Consider the following 20,250-nt stretch of genomic DNA (forward strand, 5'->3'; position numbering starts at 1 on the left):
TCAAGCCTGTCCTGGGGAATTGGCACACTTGGATGCCTCTCTGAGATGCCTCTGCACTAGTGCATGCAGCATGAGGCCACACAGGTGGAAGAGAAGTCTGTGTGCAGTTACAGGGCCATGACCTGGTCATGACCATGATGTGGTGGGATAATAAAAATGACTCGAGTGCTGTGATGGAGGGATATGAGATTTTTAGGAAGGACAGGCCAGGAAGGTGAGGAGGGGGAGTTGTCCTTTACGTGAGAAAGGAGCAGGAATGCGTGGACCCCTGTGCTTTGGTATGGGTCTGGATTTAGTCAAGAGCTTTTAGGTCAAGATAAGCAAGCTGACCAAGATGGGCCCTATTGTAATAAGTAGACTGCTGCAGATCTCCTCGTCACACAGAAGTAGATGGGGACTACTTTAAATAACTGGAAGATAATAACTACGTGACCCTGCTTGAGCTGGGATGTTGGGCCAGATGATCTCAGGAGTTCCCTGCAAACCTAAATCATTCTGTGATCAAAACTTCTCAAGGATTTCTGTGAGGTTGCCCCCCACTCCCATCTCGCCCGGTGCATTACTAGTAACACACACTGGATAGCTAAACTATGTTAAGCTAAAGTTAGCTCTTCAATCAGTTTTCTTTAAGCTCACTTAGGCTTGATGAATATAATCTGGTTTAAAGATAATTAAATCATCATAAACCATCTTCTCCTACATTTTTCTGCTTGGATTGCAGGTCTCAAGCTTTGAACTTGATACCTTTTGAACTTATGAACTATGCAAGGTGAGTAATTGCTGGGAAAATAACTTACAATGTCATTGTCAAATCTAATGGAAATGAGAAGCAGTGTAATTCCCTAGAAGTTTTAAATTATTCCAACCCCGTAAAAACATAAGAATTAAATGAAAAACACGTGTATAAAATGCTACAATGAAGGCTGAAAATCAAGTGGCCAATGACATGGACATTTCAAACATTCACTTTGCTGTCCTAATATAAACTGAATCTCTTGGTATGTCATTTGCTCTAGCTACTGCAACCCAATTCTTCTAAAAGGACAATTTTGTAAAGAAAGTATTTTGTTATGAACATATGCCATATAATTCACAATGATGTGCATTCAAGATTTATTAATACACCCTGAAAATCTTCCGGTTTTGTAATTCTATGATTATATGCTTGTGTTAAAACCAAGATATTAAGTTAAGAAAATCTACAGTAATCTACGTGCAAGGCAATGAATATAAAGTTGATAGCATTTTAAATGCTCACAAATATATCTGAAATAGTAAGCAATTGCCCATAAATACCATAAAAACCATAAATAACTCCTTCCCTTACCAAGTTCTATACTATCCTTTGCAATGAAGCTATTCCCCTATTTTCAAATCCTGTCACCTCTGGTTATCACATACTGCCACCATAAAACAAAGTGGAAGGCACTGTCTTTCACTGCCTCTAGCCTTGGACAGCTAACTATTTCAGTACAGAAGTAACTATACATCTCGATTCACAAACATTATTAAAGACTATATACAAGCTGTCCACGTTTCTTATCTACCTCTGAAACTCAAAGAAGAGAAAAAAAGAAAAAGGAAAACAAAAACAGACAAAAAAAAATCTGTCTCGAAGAAGATGCAACTATTTTGAACCGGCTGGATGAGGCCCTGGGCAACCTGATCTAGTGGGTGGCATCCCTGCTCATGGCAGGGGGTTTGGAACAAGATGATCTTTAAGGTCCCTTCCAACCCGAGCCATTCTGTGATTCTATTATTCTAAGATCATAGTGATGTCAGATCCCAATACATTTTTGAGAAATCCAAAGGATTACTCATTTTCCCGTGGAATGTTTCATAAAGAAAAAAAAAAAAAAAGTGGGGAGGGGGGGGCTTTTCTTTGCTAGTAAAATTTGGAATCAGTTGGCATCTGTCTACTAGGTAATTACTATATGTCTACTTGGTACATATACATGGCACCTTGTCTGTTGTCATATATTCTTAGGACACTGAGAATTTTGAAGATACTGCAACACGTGCCAAAATGTCTGTTTTCTCATCACAGAGTAATGAAATGAAGAGTCACCAACAGAAAAACGCCTGAGAAGGTCCCAGAAGGATATAATTAACACATTTTCTTTTTAGATAACACATGCCACAGAGACCTGTTTGGTTCTAAAAGACAGTTGAAGAGCTCCTTGGAAAGTATGTGCAGAGTTGGAGAACTTCCATGAAATTGTACAGCAAAGCTTCACATCTGGACATCCCTGACCAAACAGTGCACCTCTTTCTCCTAAGAAGCCAAGCAGTTATGGAAGAAATTTCTGGTCCTGCACAAGGACAAAGCTCCTACAGCAATGAAAGGCTGACAGAGATGAAAGTTGGGCATGACTTAAGGTGCCACTATAACTTGAGTTAGATCTATTCTCAAGTCCTCTTTCACTTTAGGACTCCAGCAAAGGAACCTGGTACCTCCCCGGTGTTGCTCCTCATGGTAATGGTTGCTGAACAAATTTTGAAACACTGAAGGGACTGCTTTCAAAAACAAGATTAATAACAGTCCTTTGGGAGAGGGCATACGTGCTGGAGGGCATACAACAGTCATGTCCTTCAGAAAATTCAGCGTTGCTAGACAGACTGCTGTGCAAAGGACACAAGCTGGAGGCTGAAAGCACCACACACACCTTTGAACTTCAGGATAAATCACCACATTTCCATACAACTCATCCAGGTTTATCTACAGATAGTGCAAGCTCAAAGAGATCATGCTTGACAGTGCGCCAAAAGCCCATTCTACTTTGGCAGATAAGTACAGCTGGTCAAAACTTTGTGCAGACAGGAACATGCTGAAAGGCAGGTCAGACAACACTACTGTTGAGAAATGTCCAGTTTATATCCTTGGAAGTGCAGAGCATGCCCAGCAGGGTGGAGTGACTTGCCCTGTTTGGGGAACGGGGCAAAATAGCAGTTGTTAGCAGCTGGGACCCAGCCAGCCTCAGGCTCTCGTGCACTGGTAACGTCGACCATGCAGAGTCCCGATCCCCCTGGAAGCAGCAATGTGGGGGACACAAGTGTGGGTGGGTGGCACAGAGAGTCCCACTAAGCAGAGGAAGAGAGAAACCAGGCAAGTGAGGGAGAACAGGACTCTGGCTCAGCCCTGACCACTGTGCAGAACCGAGAGGAAACCTCCCTTTCCTCCCTCTGCAGATCAAAGAGGACAGACTCAGAGAAGAATGAACAACTCTGAAGAGCTGGAGAAACAGCTTTGGTAAAAATGAGGAAAAATAGAAGATGAGGGGACAATAAAGGCTCAGCTCACAAGCATCCTGAAACAGACAGCCAAAAAAATGTCCCTCTTGAGTCAAGGATATGGATAGGAATTGAGAAGTGAGAGGCAGGTGGTCTGGAGCAGGTACACTGGCAGGGATGCTCAAAGGAAGGCAGGCACAAGGCAGAGTGCATCCTGTAGGGGAGCAGGCATGTGGACAAGCATCTGGAAAAGAAAACATATTGCTGAGGGCTTGAATTAATCACTCAGACATGGCAATACAAGCCTGCTCTTCTGGCTATCTAGGATGACTCTTTCCACATGAGGTACCCCTTGCAGAATGAGGAAATTCTAATTTTAACTTTCATAAGCTGAAGAGAAAACAGAGATGATAAGGAATGATGGGGAGAGGCAGAATTGGGCATAGGCCATGCACAGAGCTGGCAGAATGTTCTGCAGCAGCTGAAGCCTAGAAAAATCTCATTTTTTTCTTTCTTCCTGAAGTGATGAGACAGCAGGAAAAAATAACTGTCTGAAGCAGCCGACCTGCTAGAAGGACCATGAGCGTGCTCACCTCTGTGCCTAGACGATAGGGAACGATCGAACTGCAGTGAATCAAAGAACAGGGACTGCCTGGAGGGGAAAAGGAGGGGAAGCAAGAAGAAAACACTTTGGCATCAGCAGAGGCTGTTTGCTTTTTCCCCCTCTCCCAAGGAGTTGGAATTACGGACTTGATTATATCAGGTATGTGTCTACATATCTTTAGATCTGCAGCTACAAACACCCCACAGAACAATGGCTCCTGGCAAAACCACTTAATAGCATGTATGCAGTAATAGGTGCAAAGATACACAAAGCACATGAATCCCAAGCATCTCGCATCTTGCTGAACTGCATTTCATATTCAATTGACAGACACAGCATGAACACTGGACGAGGTTTTCTGGAGATCTTTTCAATACACATTATATCCAAAGATATGTTTGGGTGCTTGAAGCCACCTGGAGCCATGGCATTTCTTCAAGAAGATGAAAACATTTTGTTACTTTATCAATCAGCCTGAAAGCAAAGAGAAGGGGGTGTGGGGGGAAACTGAGTGATAAATGAGTAAAGACTACGCCAAAATAGGTTTCCCTTAAACTGTTTGAAGGGCAATAGCGCTATCTGAATGTTGTGCAATACAACCTACGCTGTATTTTTCCAATAGTACAAATTAAACATTGTATATTAAAAGCTACTCCAGAAGTCACTTGAGGCTAAATAGTTAATGTGTTCCAAAAAAGAAAACATCAGGAAATAGCAAGGTTAAATTCTAGGTGTTAATAAAAATGTATCCACCCAACACAGTTGCACCACATACAAGTCAGGGCACTGCAGTCTGGCCTATATGTACATCGCCATGTATATGCCACAGCAGGAGAAACACCACTCTTTGCACAGTGTGCTAAAACGGGGGTTTACCCAGAAGAACCACAATTTGACCACAGAAGCTCAGTGTTAATCTGCTTAACAGTACAATTCAGGACTAAAAGGGAGATTATCTGTTCTATGAAGGCTTCATGAATTAAACATTCAGTGGACTAAAGCCAGAACACTCATCTTCACTACGGCAAGGTAAAAAGTTGAGTTTTCTGGCACATGATTTATGGAAATCTCACTTGCATATTTCTCTTTAGAAAGGCAGTTGCTGCTTCAAGACCTATCATGCTGAAGAATTATTCTTTTAACTCAAAACACCCAGAGAACACTGCCCGACTTCCCCTGGCTCCACAAGGCCATCGCAACAAAATACCCCCTGAATGCCAACCTCCAATGCCACCGAGATCCATCAGCAAAATGCTGTTTTTTCTCTCTCACTAAAAAAAAAAGACTAACATTTGCATCTTAAAAGAGACTGAAGTCTGAAGAGGAATTATCGCCGCTGAAGATGAAATGATGCTGGGACTGCTGCATATTATTTATTGTACAACAAAACAACAATTCCCCTCACCCCCAGCAAAGCTCCTCAGACCATGGGAAAAAAACCAACATTCCCAAGGCTTGAATGTTAAATACGCAAAAAAAGGTGGGAGACATGAGTGTGTGTTGCTGGTGCAATTTAAGGTCATCTCTCCCGTGCACCTGCGTTAATGTATAGCTTTTATTTGCAGGACTGTTTAGTATTTACTCTTCGAGGGCTCATGCCTCATTCAGATCAAAGGTTGCACAGAGCTCATTTAACAAGAAGTGATCTGGTATCTTACCCAGAATCTTATTTACTGCATCAACCCCTGCTTCTGAAGGAGTTGTTGATTTCTATGTATGGTTTTGTAGCGTGATCATCACTAGAGCACACAAGCACCCTACCAATACTACTGCATCTGCATTCGTGAGGATTAGGTGGCAGGAAGGGAGAGAAGCTGCTCCAAGCCATCCGACAGGCGGCCGAGGCAGAGATTATGGTCAAAGCATGCACAACAAACAGCTGATCTGTCCACCACGTGTGTTACATGTGCAAGCACACCTCTGCAGCTAGCAGCCCTGTCTCAGCACGACATGTCCTGCAAAGGGCATTCAGAAAACGAGGGATAGGCGGAGGTCAGGTGCAAGTGTGCAAAAGGACCATGCAGCAGCGCACGCCTCTGCGGCGGGGGAAAAGCAGTTCTGTGGCAGTGTTCAGCTGCTGTAGCCCTAAGGCCTCTTCTTTGCCCTTTCCAGCAAACCACTCGTTGCTCCTTATGTGCCCTCCAATTTCTGTAACACATGAAGGCAGCACATCATCTAAAAGCAGCCTTGTTCTCACCCTTCTCCTGTGCGCTGAGATCCGGGCTTTGCAACTCCAAAAATGTTCTTTTTATTCATGCATGTCTCTTTTGTTCCTGTTTTTGGGGAACTGCTTTTTTTTTTTTGGTGTGAGCATGTGTTTTATTTTTCCCTCCTTAAAGCAAATGCAAATGTCACCACCAGGTGACAACAGGAGCACCGGGTGACCAGGGCCGTGACCCCCATTTTCCACAGAGAGGTCCTCACATTCTTTCCTCACATTTTTCCCTATTTGTCAAGTTTCAAGTTCCTGCTCCAAAGCCTCAGGAACCAAGGCTCTACAGCAAAATCCCCTAGATGATTCTTATTATTATTAACTGGGAGAAAAACAACATATTTTCCTTAGCTGCCTTCTTGGAAACAACAAGACTTGTTTTGGCTGCAATCTCCTCAAAATTTTAATCTGATGTAGACACCTAACAGGAAAGTTTAAGGCCAAAATCTTAAACTCAGGAAAAATCACAAGCAATTGAAAACAGTCTCCTACTATTTACAGGAAATAATACAACACAACCTTAACAGACAGTGCTGTCGGTTCTGCTAATAATTAAAAGGCAGCAATCTATTACATTATTTTTAGTTGTGCCCTCACTTTCTTACACACAAGGGTCTTAAAATATCCGTGTGTCTGGGAAAAGTCTTCTTCCATGTCAGCACTTGGATGCTATCCCATGGGATAAATTTGCCACACACATACAGAGCTAGTACCGAAGCGCTTTTAACTCATTGCTTATATAAATCAAACACATGGAAATTGCCCCTGTGCATTTGGTTTAATTGCGCTCCCCCCGCCCGCCTCTCCCGTGGATGTGATACATCGCAGTGCTAACAAAGCTGAAATTCAGCCTCCTCGAATCGCACACGCTCTGCAGCTTCTGGGAGGTCTCAGTGAAAGCCTGAATGAGTTCGGTAGGACGTCACTGTGAAGTCTTTGGACGCTTGCAAGTGCTGGCAATGGAAATCCTTAAAAACTAAAACAAACAGACCGCTGAACTGAAATTTATTTCCTAACAAAGAAACCCTACCTAGCGCCCCGAGTCTGACGATCCTAGTTTTAACGCTCGCTACACAAAGTGTGTTTGGAGGGAGGTAAGAGAAACGTCCATGGAAATAGCAGCTCCGCTGCCCCGGTGTGCGGGGCTGAATGAGGTCCAGGGCTGGCACGCGCGGTGCACAGTGGCCACGATCCAGAAGTACAAGATTGACGTCAGCAACTTGTGTAATCATCCTGCCTTCGCTCTAGTCCGTAAACAAAGTTTTGGGGGGGTGGGGGTGTCTTTCTTTAAAGCTGTCTCTTTCTCCTTACTGGAAAGTTGTTTTATTTATTATTATTATTTTTCATCTGGCTCTCAGCAGTTATATTTTCTCATATGACTGGAAAAGTGAAAATATTTGGAGAAACCTCTGCCATAAATCAAACTGCAGCAATCTGAAAGGCATGCCTGCTATCTTACTTGTCCACCAGAACCTGAAGCCTACTACTGGACTTGTTTCTTAAAGAAAGCCACAACTGGAAATAAAACAGTACAAACCAAAGAGCCAGAAAAATATTGCACTGATTATGATTTATTTCACCTTTCCCTCACAGCCCTTTTACGTTCCAAGTCCATTAACAGACTTTGCCTTCTGAAATCCTGGGACAAAACCTCATCTGGGGTCAAATGCAATAGCTCCATCCATGCCGCTTGTGATCTGATCTCTTGCCCTTAAAGGGTGAGTTTTACCTTCTGATGGGCTAGAACATCAGGAGAGTTTTATCTTGTTTAATGCATGCTCAAGCAATCACCTCCAAGCAGCTCTGTTTCAGCTTCAGCAATAATATTGGGATGCCCAAGCAGATCATTTTGGCTGCCCAGCAATTGCAAAACCTGCGTGCTGATGAACAGTGTTCTCCAATGTTCACCTAAGTTCTCCAAGTGATTTACAGAAAACGAGTTAATAAACATAGCACTTTCTTTCTTCAAAGCAATTCTTGAATCATATCTAATTAATCTTCAAAACAACCTCTGCAGGATGCACAGCAATACTGTCCTCATTTTTAGGAGAAGAAATGGATTGAAACCTGTAATGCTTTACACAGAGCCACAGTTCAAAGAATCTGGACTGGAGATGGGAACAGCTTTTCTCTTTCCGAAGGTAATTTCAATGAAAAATGCCTCAGTATATGTGAATATCTTCACTTTCAGTTATTTTCTAGCGTTATGCCTGAAATCCCTCACCTTTTCTCTCTCAAATTCGTATTACTGATTCTTCTCCCGTTCAAAGTGAACATATACACATTAGGTATTTTCCCCATACTCCCTGACAGCATTTTATGCTCTCTGCTGCAAAACTGACACAGATCCAGATGTGGACGAATGGAAGCAATGACAACTTTTAAAAGCATTACTGGAAAGTCAGAAGTTTGAATTGTTCTGCCTTTCCAATATCTGCAACAGAGGTATTGATCCTCGCCGTGGTGATGCACGTACCCCATCCTTGCTGACATATTTCTCAAAATCATGAAAAAAAGGCTCAAGGATGAAGGCCAATCAGTTATGGAGTTACAGACCACATACATTACAGCACAAGAAACTACGAAATGGTGTTGGCTAAAAATGGTGTTGCCGTAATGAGGAAGAAGTACTTTAAAAGCATTGTGCCTACCTTGTTGATGTGCAGTTGCTGCTGCTGGAACTGCTGTTTGTGTTTCTCCAAGAACTGCTGGTGCTGCTGCTGGATCACTAACTGCTGGAGGGCCTGGGCGTTCTGGGGAAGGGGAGCAGACTGCGTGCGCCCCAGCGGGCGATGCTGCCGGAGTTTGTGTATTGAAGGGGAGACCCGTTCTCCACTAACCAGAGACTGTGCATGGAGGGGCAGTCCTGAAAGATACCAGTCTGAAGATAATATGGAGGAAAAAACAGCAGAGAAGAAAAAAAGGAAGAAGAAAGGAAGGGAGAAAACGACTGTTGAGTAACACTGATGGTGACAATGATATATAACGCTAAAACCAGCCACCTCGCCATTTACAGCTGAAGCATCCTTAAAAAAAAACAGGTAACAATTAATGACCATTGGATGGAATAATATTTTCTATTTCTTTGTTTGATTGTTTACTCAGAGACCTTATGGAGTATTTCATTTCTTAAATTCAACAATACCTTATGGACCCTTCCATTGCTCAGTGGATGACACGAATTAGATCACGGTGGTAGTTTTGAGGAGAAGCTCAAGTCTAATGGCTTGCCTTGGTACAGTGAGCACATTCATTTCTAGGACAGCACCAGCCCATACTGCCACCCTGCAGCACCGAGCTGTTGTACCTTACAGGATGCTCACCAGACGTGCTGAAGGACGACGGTTGATGACGAAGCTGGTTCTCTCCTCTAGATCATGTAGGGAAGCATGGCTGCCCTTGGCTGTGCTATACCTACTCTGCAGAAATGACTAGGAATGAAAACTTCCATGTGATAGACCCCTGACCATGTTTGGCTTAGATAAACATTAATGCCTTTCAGGAATATGAGAGCCACGAGGCTTCATTACGTCTTGAGAAAGAAGATAAGTCAGAGGACAAGGTGTCAAAAAGATTTATTTCCATCACTGTCCTGTATAGTCATGCTAGTAACTTAACAAAAACATAAAGGTTATTTTGGGATGACAGGCATTACTCATATGCCCTTGGCAGTTTGGGTCTCTTGAATGACTACCTTGTGAAATACCTATCTGAGTTCTGGTAAGGGCATGTCTGCAGGAACTGTCTTCTTTTTTTAGCTGTTCATGGGTAAGCCAGTTCTTACTCTGCTCTCTTAAGACATACCTTCTTAGATATCTGGGATGAGAAGACATGCAACACAAAGCCAAACCCAAGGGTGGATGAGCTGAGGATAAGTCTTTGCCTTTCCAGTTACACATTGGGATAGAAAGCCATCACTGATGTGAACTGCTGTCTCCCTAACGTGGATAAGGCTGCACACACTTTTGGGATAAAAGTACTCTTTTGCTTCACCTCACTGTACAAAACACAGTGAAATCTGCTCAAGTGGTCAGTAACATTCAAAAATGAGACCCAATTCTAGGGCTGGGGAAGTTGTTTCTTCTCCCTTTCACCTTGTGGTCTTTAGTTGAAAAATGAAAAGCTGCACAGAAGTCTGCAGCTAGCTGAATGCAGCAACTGAGAAATACCTGAAGTTCCTGGCCCAGCCAGGACCTTGTCTCCTTGTCCCACTAATTCACAGAACTGCCCTACATGGAGGAACTCAATTCACTTAAAAGCCGCTCTTCTTGTGGCAATTTACTGAGTTTCTCCCAACCTTTGCTTTCCTGAAAAGAATCATGTAAAAGGGTATCGTATTTTATAAATTTGCGTGTGTGTATACACACATACAAAAATATATGTGTGCATGTGTGTATGAATATATGAATAATTTGGAAAGCTGTGGTCCATTTTCCTTACAGCACAGTTCAAATCAGAGAGCAGAGGAAGGGATCCTACACGTCTCTACAGGATATCTTCAAAGACTACTTGCCTCCAAGTGAATGACCAAAGTCCCCCTGTGAAGGCTTTCCAGGGAGACACGTTCCTACTCTGTATATACATGTCAATGTGAGAGATGTTATCCAGAGGAATCAGTCGCAAGAGCAATGCCAGATGTAAGGAATTCTGCTCTAGTGTGGGACACAGTCACACTGCTCAGATTTTATTATCGCTTTCTACTCAAGGTGAACCATTCATTGAGCTCCAGCTAAAATCCAGAAGCTAGCTTTGCAAAAACAGTTCCAAGCTCACAAAATCAGCAAACATTTGTCCAGTAGGGACTCTTAGCTTCCCCAGACTCCCATGTCTAACTGCACTAAAACAGCATGCCATTGTGCTGGATCATTTTGTAGCAGTCATCAGGAGACTATCTTCAGAGCTGTAGGCTACCAACAGAATAATAATAAACTCCACTTTGCTTCCGAGGAAATTATAAGTACTGACTGTAGTCTGGCAGCCAGTCCACTTAGGGCTTTTGAGACCACGTGTTAGCTTGCTCTGGTTCAGTTGCTGCATCTGGAACGTGTGTTTCTTGTTGCTGCTCTGCTGTATAGTGAATATTTCTCCTAAGTGTTGGTTTGTAACAAGTTGTACTTGCTCTGAAAACACCACACGTAGCAGGTGGACTAGAAGGAATACACTTGGAAGCACACACAGTACACTTAGCGGATGGGAGCTTTCAGAGAGGTGGAATAGGAAACAGAACAGCACTCCCTACATTTGCTTTAAAGCAAACGCCAGCATGAACAGAGAAAAAAGTTTTGGTGATGTGATAAGAGAGGAAATCTTCCCCAGTGACTCTTCATCAACAGTCCTTGGGCAAAGGGCAACTGGTGAAGAGACACATCATGACTGAGCAACCTCATCATTCCACGACCACCGTGACAGAAGAAGGCAAGAGGAAACTACATAAAGGTTCGTGGAAACTGTACAAACCACTCTCAAGGCTCTGAGAGTGTGAGTTAAACACCATACTTCCATGCTTCAGATTCCCCATATGTACATGTTTATAAGCTTAACACAACCCCATATATATTCCTGGAATTTGAATGTAAGATCAGACATGAGCCAAACCAGACAGCAGTGCTGTAATGTTTCAGCAATCAACATCTCTCAAGAACTTCACAGAATCATAGAATGCTTTGGGCTGGAAGGGACCTTAAAGATCATGGAGTCCAACCCCTTTGCAACACTTCCCCCCAGCCCCATCCAGACTGGCCTTGAGCACTGCCAGGGATGGGGCACCCACAGCTCCTCTGGGCAGCCTGGGCCAGGGCCTCACCACCTGAAAAAATTCCATTAGAAATGGAATGAAAGAAATAAAAATCAACACGTCTGTAATTTACGCAGACCATCCTTTGTCCCAGCACTACACAACGTAAAATAGAAATGCATCCTACTGGGGAACAGTGCTTTGAATCAGCCCTATTTATAGAAATACGCCTTCCCACAGGTACTTAATTCTGAAAACATGACACAGGGAGTGATTCAAAGCAATTAACATACTGCAAATGTAACATATACAAACAAATACAATCTGTTTGAATGCAGTTGATTTTGCCATGTTTTTGCCATTTATAATAATGATGAAAAGCCAGTATTTTAATCTGTGATTTTGCAAATGTGTGCCTCTGTTATACATGGAATAGCAACCACCAGTGATAAACAGGATGGGTAATCACAAGACACAACATTTTTGTTGCCACTTTCATCTACAGTGGTTAGAACTCTAACAATATAGCTTTAAGTTGTTACATCCATAAGCAAAGCATAAGTTTGCAGGTAGTACTATCTACTATCATTTCACCAAAATGACAAGGCAGCTTCCTCCCACCTCTGGATGATGTGATCAACCCCTGATTTTGCAAATGTTGCAACCACCCAGTGTATCAATGAACAAACGCATCCTGCAAGTTTATATGTTAAACCTACAGAATGTATAGATAATACGGTATCTCTTTTGTAAAAGAGATAGAAAAAAACAGTGGATGCCATTTGCTCTCCTTCCCCTGCTGGGACTACATATCAGGCTTTGTGCATTATCTACCGTGTGCTCACCTGTGACTAAGGGAGTTTGTGCAGTTGGCTGTTCCAGTAAGACCATGTGTTGCAGGAGAGGGTTATGTGCGGTTCCCCCATCTCTTTCCAACGTTGTAGTGCTCAGGTAGGGAGTGAGGTGGGTGCCAGGAAACAACGAGATCCGCTGCTGTAAGGTTGGGATAGTAAGTCTTTCAGCATCCTGCTGTGCTGATCCTCCCTGCAAATGCACAGGTGATGTCACGGTGGGTTAAGGGATAAATCAGTGCAAGCAACAGTTTATGGACTGCAACCCCCATCACTTACGCTGGAAGGGCCAGTTGCAGGCAGTCCTAGCGTGATGTTGGGCAAAGAAGGAGATGTGTAGAGCGGAAGCTGTGTTACCGAGCCTTCACGATTCACAAGTCTATGAGCCAGGCTGGTCTGGAAACAAAATGGAGAACATTGCCCCAGTCAGACAGCATCTGCAGATTGGAGGGGGGACACCTTACACTGGCTATAATCACACATCAGAAACATACAGAGCAGGAAACTTCACTTCTGACACTGGAAATACCGAACGAGGGAGGTAAGCTGTGCTTTGGATCCAGCCTAAGTGCGTGCAGATGAGATTCATCTGCAGAGCTGCCCCGAGCACCACTGCTGTGACCGCAGAGCCCTCTGATTTCTCACCGCCTCCCACAGCAGTGACAAGGCCAGGGTAAACATCACAGGGACGATCTCGCTCTGCAGCTGCCGCCAGCATCGCTGCCCTACTGAGAGACCTTTCACTCTTTATTGGATCTCGCTTGGAGATTAAAGATCACCTGTGCGTCCTCACCAGTGCTCTGCTTCCACGCAGTCTTCATGCAGGGCCACTGCAAAAAGCTTTTGCAAAGATTTAACAGCTAACTTGTCCTTCTAAAGTGTTTGCCCTTTTAAAGCTAAAACAGATTACCTTAAAAAAAGAGAAGAGGCATTACGATGGCTGTTGTTTTCTTTAGCAAATCGCAGACAATTTATGCTATTTACTAGTGTGCTTTACCTTAAATCAGACTTCAAAATTCCATCAAAAACCCTTAAGGTTGTACTTATGTAGCTATTTCCTGATTTTCAGGATGAAATGTGAGATTTACTGAATTACCTTATGGCCATTTAAAGGAGAAACACTTAAGTAAAAATACCTAAGTTTAAAATGAGATTGATTTGAAATAGTTGGTAGAAAGCCCATTATAAAAATTACATTAATTTAAACTGCCTGATTTTTCTGTTAAGAAACAAGCGTTCTGATCACACCGAATTCTCACCGGTAGGTGATTTTCCAACTTAAATAAAATAGCATTTAGATTTCAGAAAGACTTCCTGCAGAATTTTACACTTTTAACTCAGGTGCTACTGTGGAAAAAAAAGGGACAACGATTAATGCAATATTATACTATGGCACAATGTGTATCAGTGTAACAGAGATCTGAGTAATGGCTTTATACATTTCAGACCTAAACTCATAGTCCTGTAAGACTTTGCAGGTTATTTCCTTGGTTGCAGAACTGGGTGGATCACTTCTGGGTAACAAAAACCTCCTTTTCTCCCTCAAAGACTCTAAGGTGAAACTTGGTGCGTAACACCACTACAGCAACCACTTGGGGGAAAAAAAGCACTAATGTGAGAACAATTATTGAAAAACAAAGAATCTATACATGGCAAACTTCAGAAGCAATCCTGCCTCCGTGCTTTACAGAAATGTAAGCAGGCCAGCTTTAACAGGGCACCCCAGCTCTGCTACCTGGAGCTAGTGCTGCCTGTGCAAGAAAAGCAAAGCCTCCCACGACTGTGTTTGTCACCTTTCTTAGACACGGGGCTGTGCTTTCAAATGTGCTCTTCAATGTGCCACAAACCTGCTGCTCATTCTTCCAGTGTCCAACCACATCTAAATGCCATAATTCAGCAAAGTCACTTAGTTTTCATATGACACTATGCAAAATTTCATCTGTAAAGTGATTTATTTCCCTTTGTCTTCTTGTGCCTTCATTAATGTCAGTCAAGCTTATTGAAAATATATTAAAGAGTAAATCTGTTTTTAAGATCTTAGTTCAAAATTTGCTGCCACAAAGGAGGAAATTGGAAAAAAGCATTTTGCTGTTGAATGCTACCTGCTAAGGGCATATGATTGTGCATACCCACACACTTCTTTTTCCAAGTAATTTTGAACACCACTGGCAATTTTGCTTTAATTTAAGTAATACAAAATGTTAGCATGCCACATTGAGAATAAGATAGTTATTGCCAGCAGAGTAATGAAATATTTTACTGATATCATAAACGAAACAAAACGACATCAATTTTCTCTTTGAACAATCAATACAGTGTAGTTGTGCCTCAAACTATCTCCTGGGGATTTGTTTTAAAAACAATGATGAGAAAAGTACAGCAGCTTGACATTATCAGCATATGATATTTAGCAGCATTATCATCACTTTAAATATACAGATCCCATCTATGGGTTATACACAAACATTTTTAGAATTGCACAGAAGAGAACAATTTCAGCATGTACAATTTCTGTCTGTAATCGAGTACTTTTTATAGACTTGTATCAACTACAATGGCAATGAATATCATGTACCTTTCCAAGACAGAAAAAAACTTTAGATTTAAAAACACTATTTAAAAATAGATATTGCCTATTTTAAAGGAGGCAGAGAGCTCTAGTCTTTCTACACTGAAGGCAAGCACTTAAACAATGAAGTACCATGTTCCAACATATCTGAAATGGTTTGGAGCCGACCTAGCAAACTAACAAGCAGAGACATATTTCTCATTTAAAATTAGAAAATAAAGCTAACCATGAAATACTTAAAGCTGGCAATGTTATTTTTTCATAAACATTTAAATATATACAATATGCAAAATTGGGAAAATGATAAAAGCCTGGTCAACTGGTATCAAAGAAATCTTAAACACCTGGGCTACAAGGTAACACTTCTTATACTAAAGACGATTTCAAAGAAACCAAAATCCTGCCATGCCCATCTTTTCCCAAATAAACCTCTCTAGGCAAATGGATCAGCTAATATCACACAACACGAGATGCAAAGCCATTTCCCCCAGAACTATTGCAAAGGACTAGGACATTTAGCTAAGCCATTCAGATGCTGGGAGGAGAACAATTTGTGCAACGGGTTATCGATGTTCTGTTTGCCATCACATGGTGATGTACGTTTTCTTCTGTTTTGTGATAGAAACGATCCAATATACTTTACGCAGCCCTGCACATCTCTAAAATTAAAACTAAATAATTTGTATATTTTCCTAATTTTCCAAAAATCATGAAAAGGTGAAAAAGCTTTATACGTTCTTTTCAGGGAAATTACATGACTCCTCCTTTTTGTATAATTTTTTTTTTTGGAAATGATGCATGAAGTGTTGCTCTTTCAAGAACCTTATATCAAGGAGCTTCCTTTCTTGCATGCAGTGGCATTACTGTGAGTTAGGCACTGCAGTACAGTTGCAAAAGAGGTAAAGGGAAGGTGGTTGTCTTTGACATTTTTGGTTTCAACTCCCAGTTATACATTTTGGCAGTACATGGATTTTCTTCCAAATTGTCTGCACCCCTCATGCCTAAGCCTGACTTACAAAATTGCTGCATTACTAGAAGTTGATCAAAACCATTTTTTTACAGTTTGTGTCCATTTTATTAGGTATTGGGGGTCTAGTCACAGATAATTAGCTCAAATTATTTATTTGAAAAATTAAATGGTTAAGGAGTATGCTACATCTTCATATACACCTTCAGGACATAATACTGACTAGCAGGAACATTCCCATAATGTTTATATCACAAGGAACTGTCAAATCCAAACAATTCCATCATTAGTGCTTGGAAGTTTGCCGTGCACAAAGTATAGGTATGACTGACCGCTGCTAAGCACTCATTCTCCTGGGGCTAACAGGAACGTACCTAAGACGTGCCACCAGCTCAGCCAGGCTTCAGTTCTGCAAACCTGATAAACAACCCCACCCGTAACATCTCTTCCCAGATCTCCTCCAACTAACAGACAGTGTGCATCTCAAAAAAACACATTTCTTCAGAACAGCTTCAGTTCCCAGTGTCAGGCGAAGATTCTAACTTACACTGTTTCAATCCTTACAGTAATTGACTTAATCCTTTAAGGTCTACAATAAAGTGGATGGAGTTATATGTTGGGTAAGTCGGCAGGGGAGAGGGTGGAGTATTAATGCAGGGAATATGCCTACATGCTACGCTACATTAGAAATAAAAATAAAGTGAAAACCCGTACAAACCTAGAAAGTGAAAAGGGCCTACATTTCTGCTGTAAGAAGTCCTTTTCAACTCTAAATGACAATTTGGGGAAAACAAGCCCAAGCTTGTTTTTACAGTCCTGATGTTAAGACAGACACTATATTCATGGGGGGAACTGCAAACGGTAAGCTGGATAAAAGGAAATACACCGGTGACATGACACAACCACCCTGGTCTTCTACACCTAAGGCTCTTAGTGGGAGCCAGTCAACATGGCCCACAACCCAAAATCTGCCTTTAGAAAAAGGGGGGCTTCAGTAACCCTGAACACAGGAGCTGCTCTGTTGAATCAACCTCCTCTTTGTCCAGCCAGATACCCTGCCTTTGACATCCGCAGGAGAAGTCTCAAGCGATGGTGAGAGCTTATGGGATTAAAAACTAGCACACAGTATCTGGCACCATGCTTCCAAATCCTGAGTGGGGAGGAAAAGGTTAAATCTGTTTCCTCTAATCCGGTTATGGTTTGGCCACACTTTCACGAACCTACTGCAAACAAAAAGTTCACCCTGTGTACACTGTAAGAGAACAAATGCCCCAAATTTTAAAATCCTTGTATTCGTCCAGGAAATACTCTCGATGTTTTACAATGTCAAATCATTTTATTTTTACTCTCTACTCACAATAAAACCACTACAAGTTACCACAAGCAGCTTGAGAGCTGGCTCAAACTAGATTTAATAATCAGGTAATGCATCCTGTCTGCCCAGCTTGAGAGGTAAATTCCCCAAGCCCTCTTCAAGTCATGATCTGGGTTTTTTAGTGTGCTGCACACTGGTTTGTATGCCTAAATGCCTAAAACTCTGTGCAAACTGATTAGAAACCCAAGTGTTAAACTTAGAGAAAGGAAGGGCTCTGTACCTCTGCTTGAATACTCGTGACTGATCCCGTAATTCCATTCTCGGCGCTTATGTTATTGGAGCTGTTGTTTGGAGAGCTGGGACCAGATCCAGGAGCACTGTTGCATGCAGAGTCTAAAACACATCCAAAACCAACTTTTAGCATTACAAGCAATCTCTGAGATGATATTTAGACAGATAACAACCCCTCAAGTTTTGTTTTGGAGGAAGGCAACCCTCCTTCCCATCTCCCTTTTAAATCTTCACAGGGCTCTTAAGCAAACACACTGACAAACACACTTTCAAACAGCCTGTCCAAGTACCTACTTACCTGATTTATGTGTTCACCTCATGGGGATTTCTCTTATAGTATATTAATAACCTTAAATACAATTGGAAGATGATAAAAGACAAGGAAACCTTACAGAGGCCAAACTGGAATATGCTGGATTGTCCTGTTTCATTTTTCTGGAGCGTTTCTCTCCCCCTTTAGTCCATAATCCTAACGACTCCCTCTCACCACGAGTTGCTTCGGACATCCTGCTCGAATGACAAGGGAACCATCTCACTGTGGACGTTCTCCCATGCAGTCCTCAGGTGCCTCTGGATTTACTGCAGGCACATGGCCAAAGCCGAGCCCTTACCCTGAGCTGGCACGAGAGCTGACCTCCACTTCCATGCAGAGGCACTGAGACTTTCCAGTGCAGGCCAGTGGGAGAGGCAAATTAAATCATTTTAAGAGTTTTAAAAGCTGCTTGAGTGACATGGGAACGGACAGACAGTCATAGTCATGGCTGAGCACCTCTCACAAAAATTCAGGCAAAACGACAGAGGGTCCAAGAGCAACTACTTTCAGGACACTGCCTTCTTTTTTGGTAGGTCTTCTCCACTCTTTCTCCAAGTGGGAGTAAAACACTTTCTCACTGGAAAGACCCAGTGCAGAGTTAATGCCCCCAAATAATTCTGTTATCAACTGAACACTCACAAAATCCTCTCAGCTTTGTATGTTTAATCAACACGTTCCCTGTGAACTCACTAACCAGAACCACAGAGTTGGCCAGCTTGAAATCAAAGCCTCCCCATTACTGAGGCAGAAATAACAACAAACAAAAAACAGCATATGAAATTGCAACAGCCAGAAAACTTCCCTCAGAAGGTCTCTCACCTGGTGCATGGCACAGCTTCCAGTGTTTCTCCTTTTGTTTTGGAAGGCAAATAACATTATTATTTTTTTATTTCCTCCTTTCCAAGCACAGGATTTACCCATTGCCAGAAGAATCTCTCAGCAGCTGCAATGGTTCAGGCTGCAGCACTCGCCTAACTGCTCTAGGACACCCCAGTAGAAATAAAAGTCAATTGTTACAATTCCAGGGATTTTTTTTTTAATCATTTCTTTTGTGGCATTATTCTGTATATACTGTTTTGTTATTCTGATCATTGCGAGGACCTCCAGCAAAGTATCAAAGTTAAAAAAATAATATATATATATATTTTAAAAGCCTTGCTGCTATTTATTGGCTCTGCATTTGGGGAGGCTGCTTGTAATCTTGTAATCAAGAAAACTGAGCAGTGAGTAACACCCGACTGAGCACATAACACTGAACTTCTCCATGAAAAGCAACTTGAAGGGAGTCTAAAAATTTTGGAGAAATATTCTGACTGTATGGAAAGCATGTGCTTTTCTTTGGTACCACATCCTTAACTACAACATATTAGATCTTACGTATAGTACCTAGAGACAGGAAAAGTACCTGGCACATTCAAACTGTGACTCTATGAAGATTTATTCTTCAGGGACTAAAAATATTTTCTCATCCTTGGAGAGGGAATGTTAAAAGTCCCCTCTTACTGTAACTGCTCTAACCAACATTCAAACCCTCTTCATTCCCACCTGTGCACCAAGAGCCAGCTACAAGCACGGGCACAGTTCACCTCCTGCTCATCTTTGCTCAGATATTTTCCTACCCAGGCTCTGGGCTGCCTTCCTGAACCAGGTCCATGCTCAGTGAGAAGCAGCAGCTTCCACTGCCATTTGTGAAGATATTGCTGGGATCAAGTGGTCAGACACTAGGGCCTGATTTATCCTAAAAGCCACGTGACATAGAGCGGTACATGAGGAATGAAGCAAATTCGATTTTCAGATCTGACATAAATTATGCATAGCTGTTGAAATCCATTTCCTCTGCAAACGGAGGGGCTCTGACACAGAGCAGTGCCTAGCTGCCCCCGGATGTCCCGAAGCCACCAGGCTCTCTAAGAGAGCTCACTTTGAGTTTGTGTGAATGATGACAGCATGCTTTCAAGAGGAGATCAAAGTCTGAGAAAGCAGTCACGTAGTGGTACTTACACAGAGGCATCCCTAGATGGTGCTAAGAATTAACTTTATGGTGATCTATACAGTCTAGTTTACTCTGATTCCTCCTTACGAAATTTATTCCCAGAAGAATACTATTTTTCGACAAGAAACTGTCATATAAGTAGTCAAAAATACCAGCTACGTATATTAAAT

General features: G+C 42.1%; 1 protein-coding gene across 13 annotated transcripts in view; it reads right to left on the minus strand.

Annotated features, from left to right (window-relative positions):
- The window catches only part of HDAC4 (histone deacetylase 4), a 252,357-nt gene that overhangs the window by 61,612 nt on the left and 170,495 nt on the right, over positions 1-20,250 (minus strand). For 10 of the 13 annotated variants that reach the window (XM_080599463.1, XM_080599474.1, XM_080599469.1 and 7 more), the window contains 4 exons: positions 17,764-17,876; positions 12,912-13,028; positions 12,627-12,825; positions 8,699-8,928 (listed from right to left, as the gene is read on the minus strand). In XM_080599463.1, the coding sequence (XP_080455589.1) occupies positions 8,699-8,928; positions 12,627-12,825; positions 12,912-13,028; positions 17,764-17,876 (659 nt within the window). The remainder of the gene's footprint in view (positions 1-8,698; positions 8,929-12,626; positions 12,826-12,911; positions 13,029-17,763; positions 17,877-20,250) is intronic. The other 3 variants (XM_080599473.1, XM_080599472.1, XM_080599467.1) reach the window with 1 other exon arrangement.

This window comes from Anser brachyrhynchus, assembly GCF_964034855.1.
Source record: "Anser brachyrhynchus genome assembly, chromosome: 7".
In the NCBI taxonomy this organism is placed as follows: domain Eukaryota; kingdom Metazoa; phylum Chordata; class Aves; order Anseriformes; family Anatidae; genus Anser; species Anser brachyrhynchus.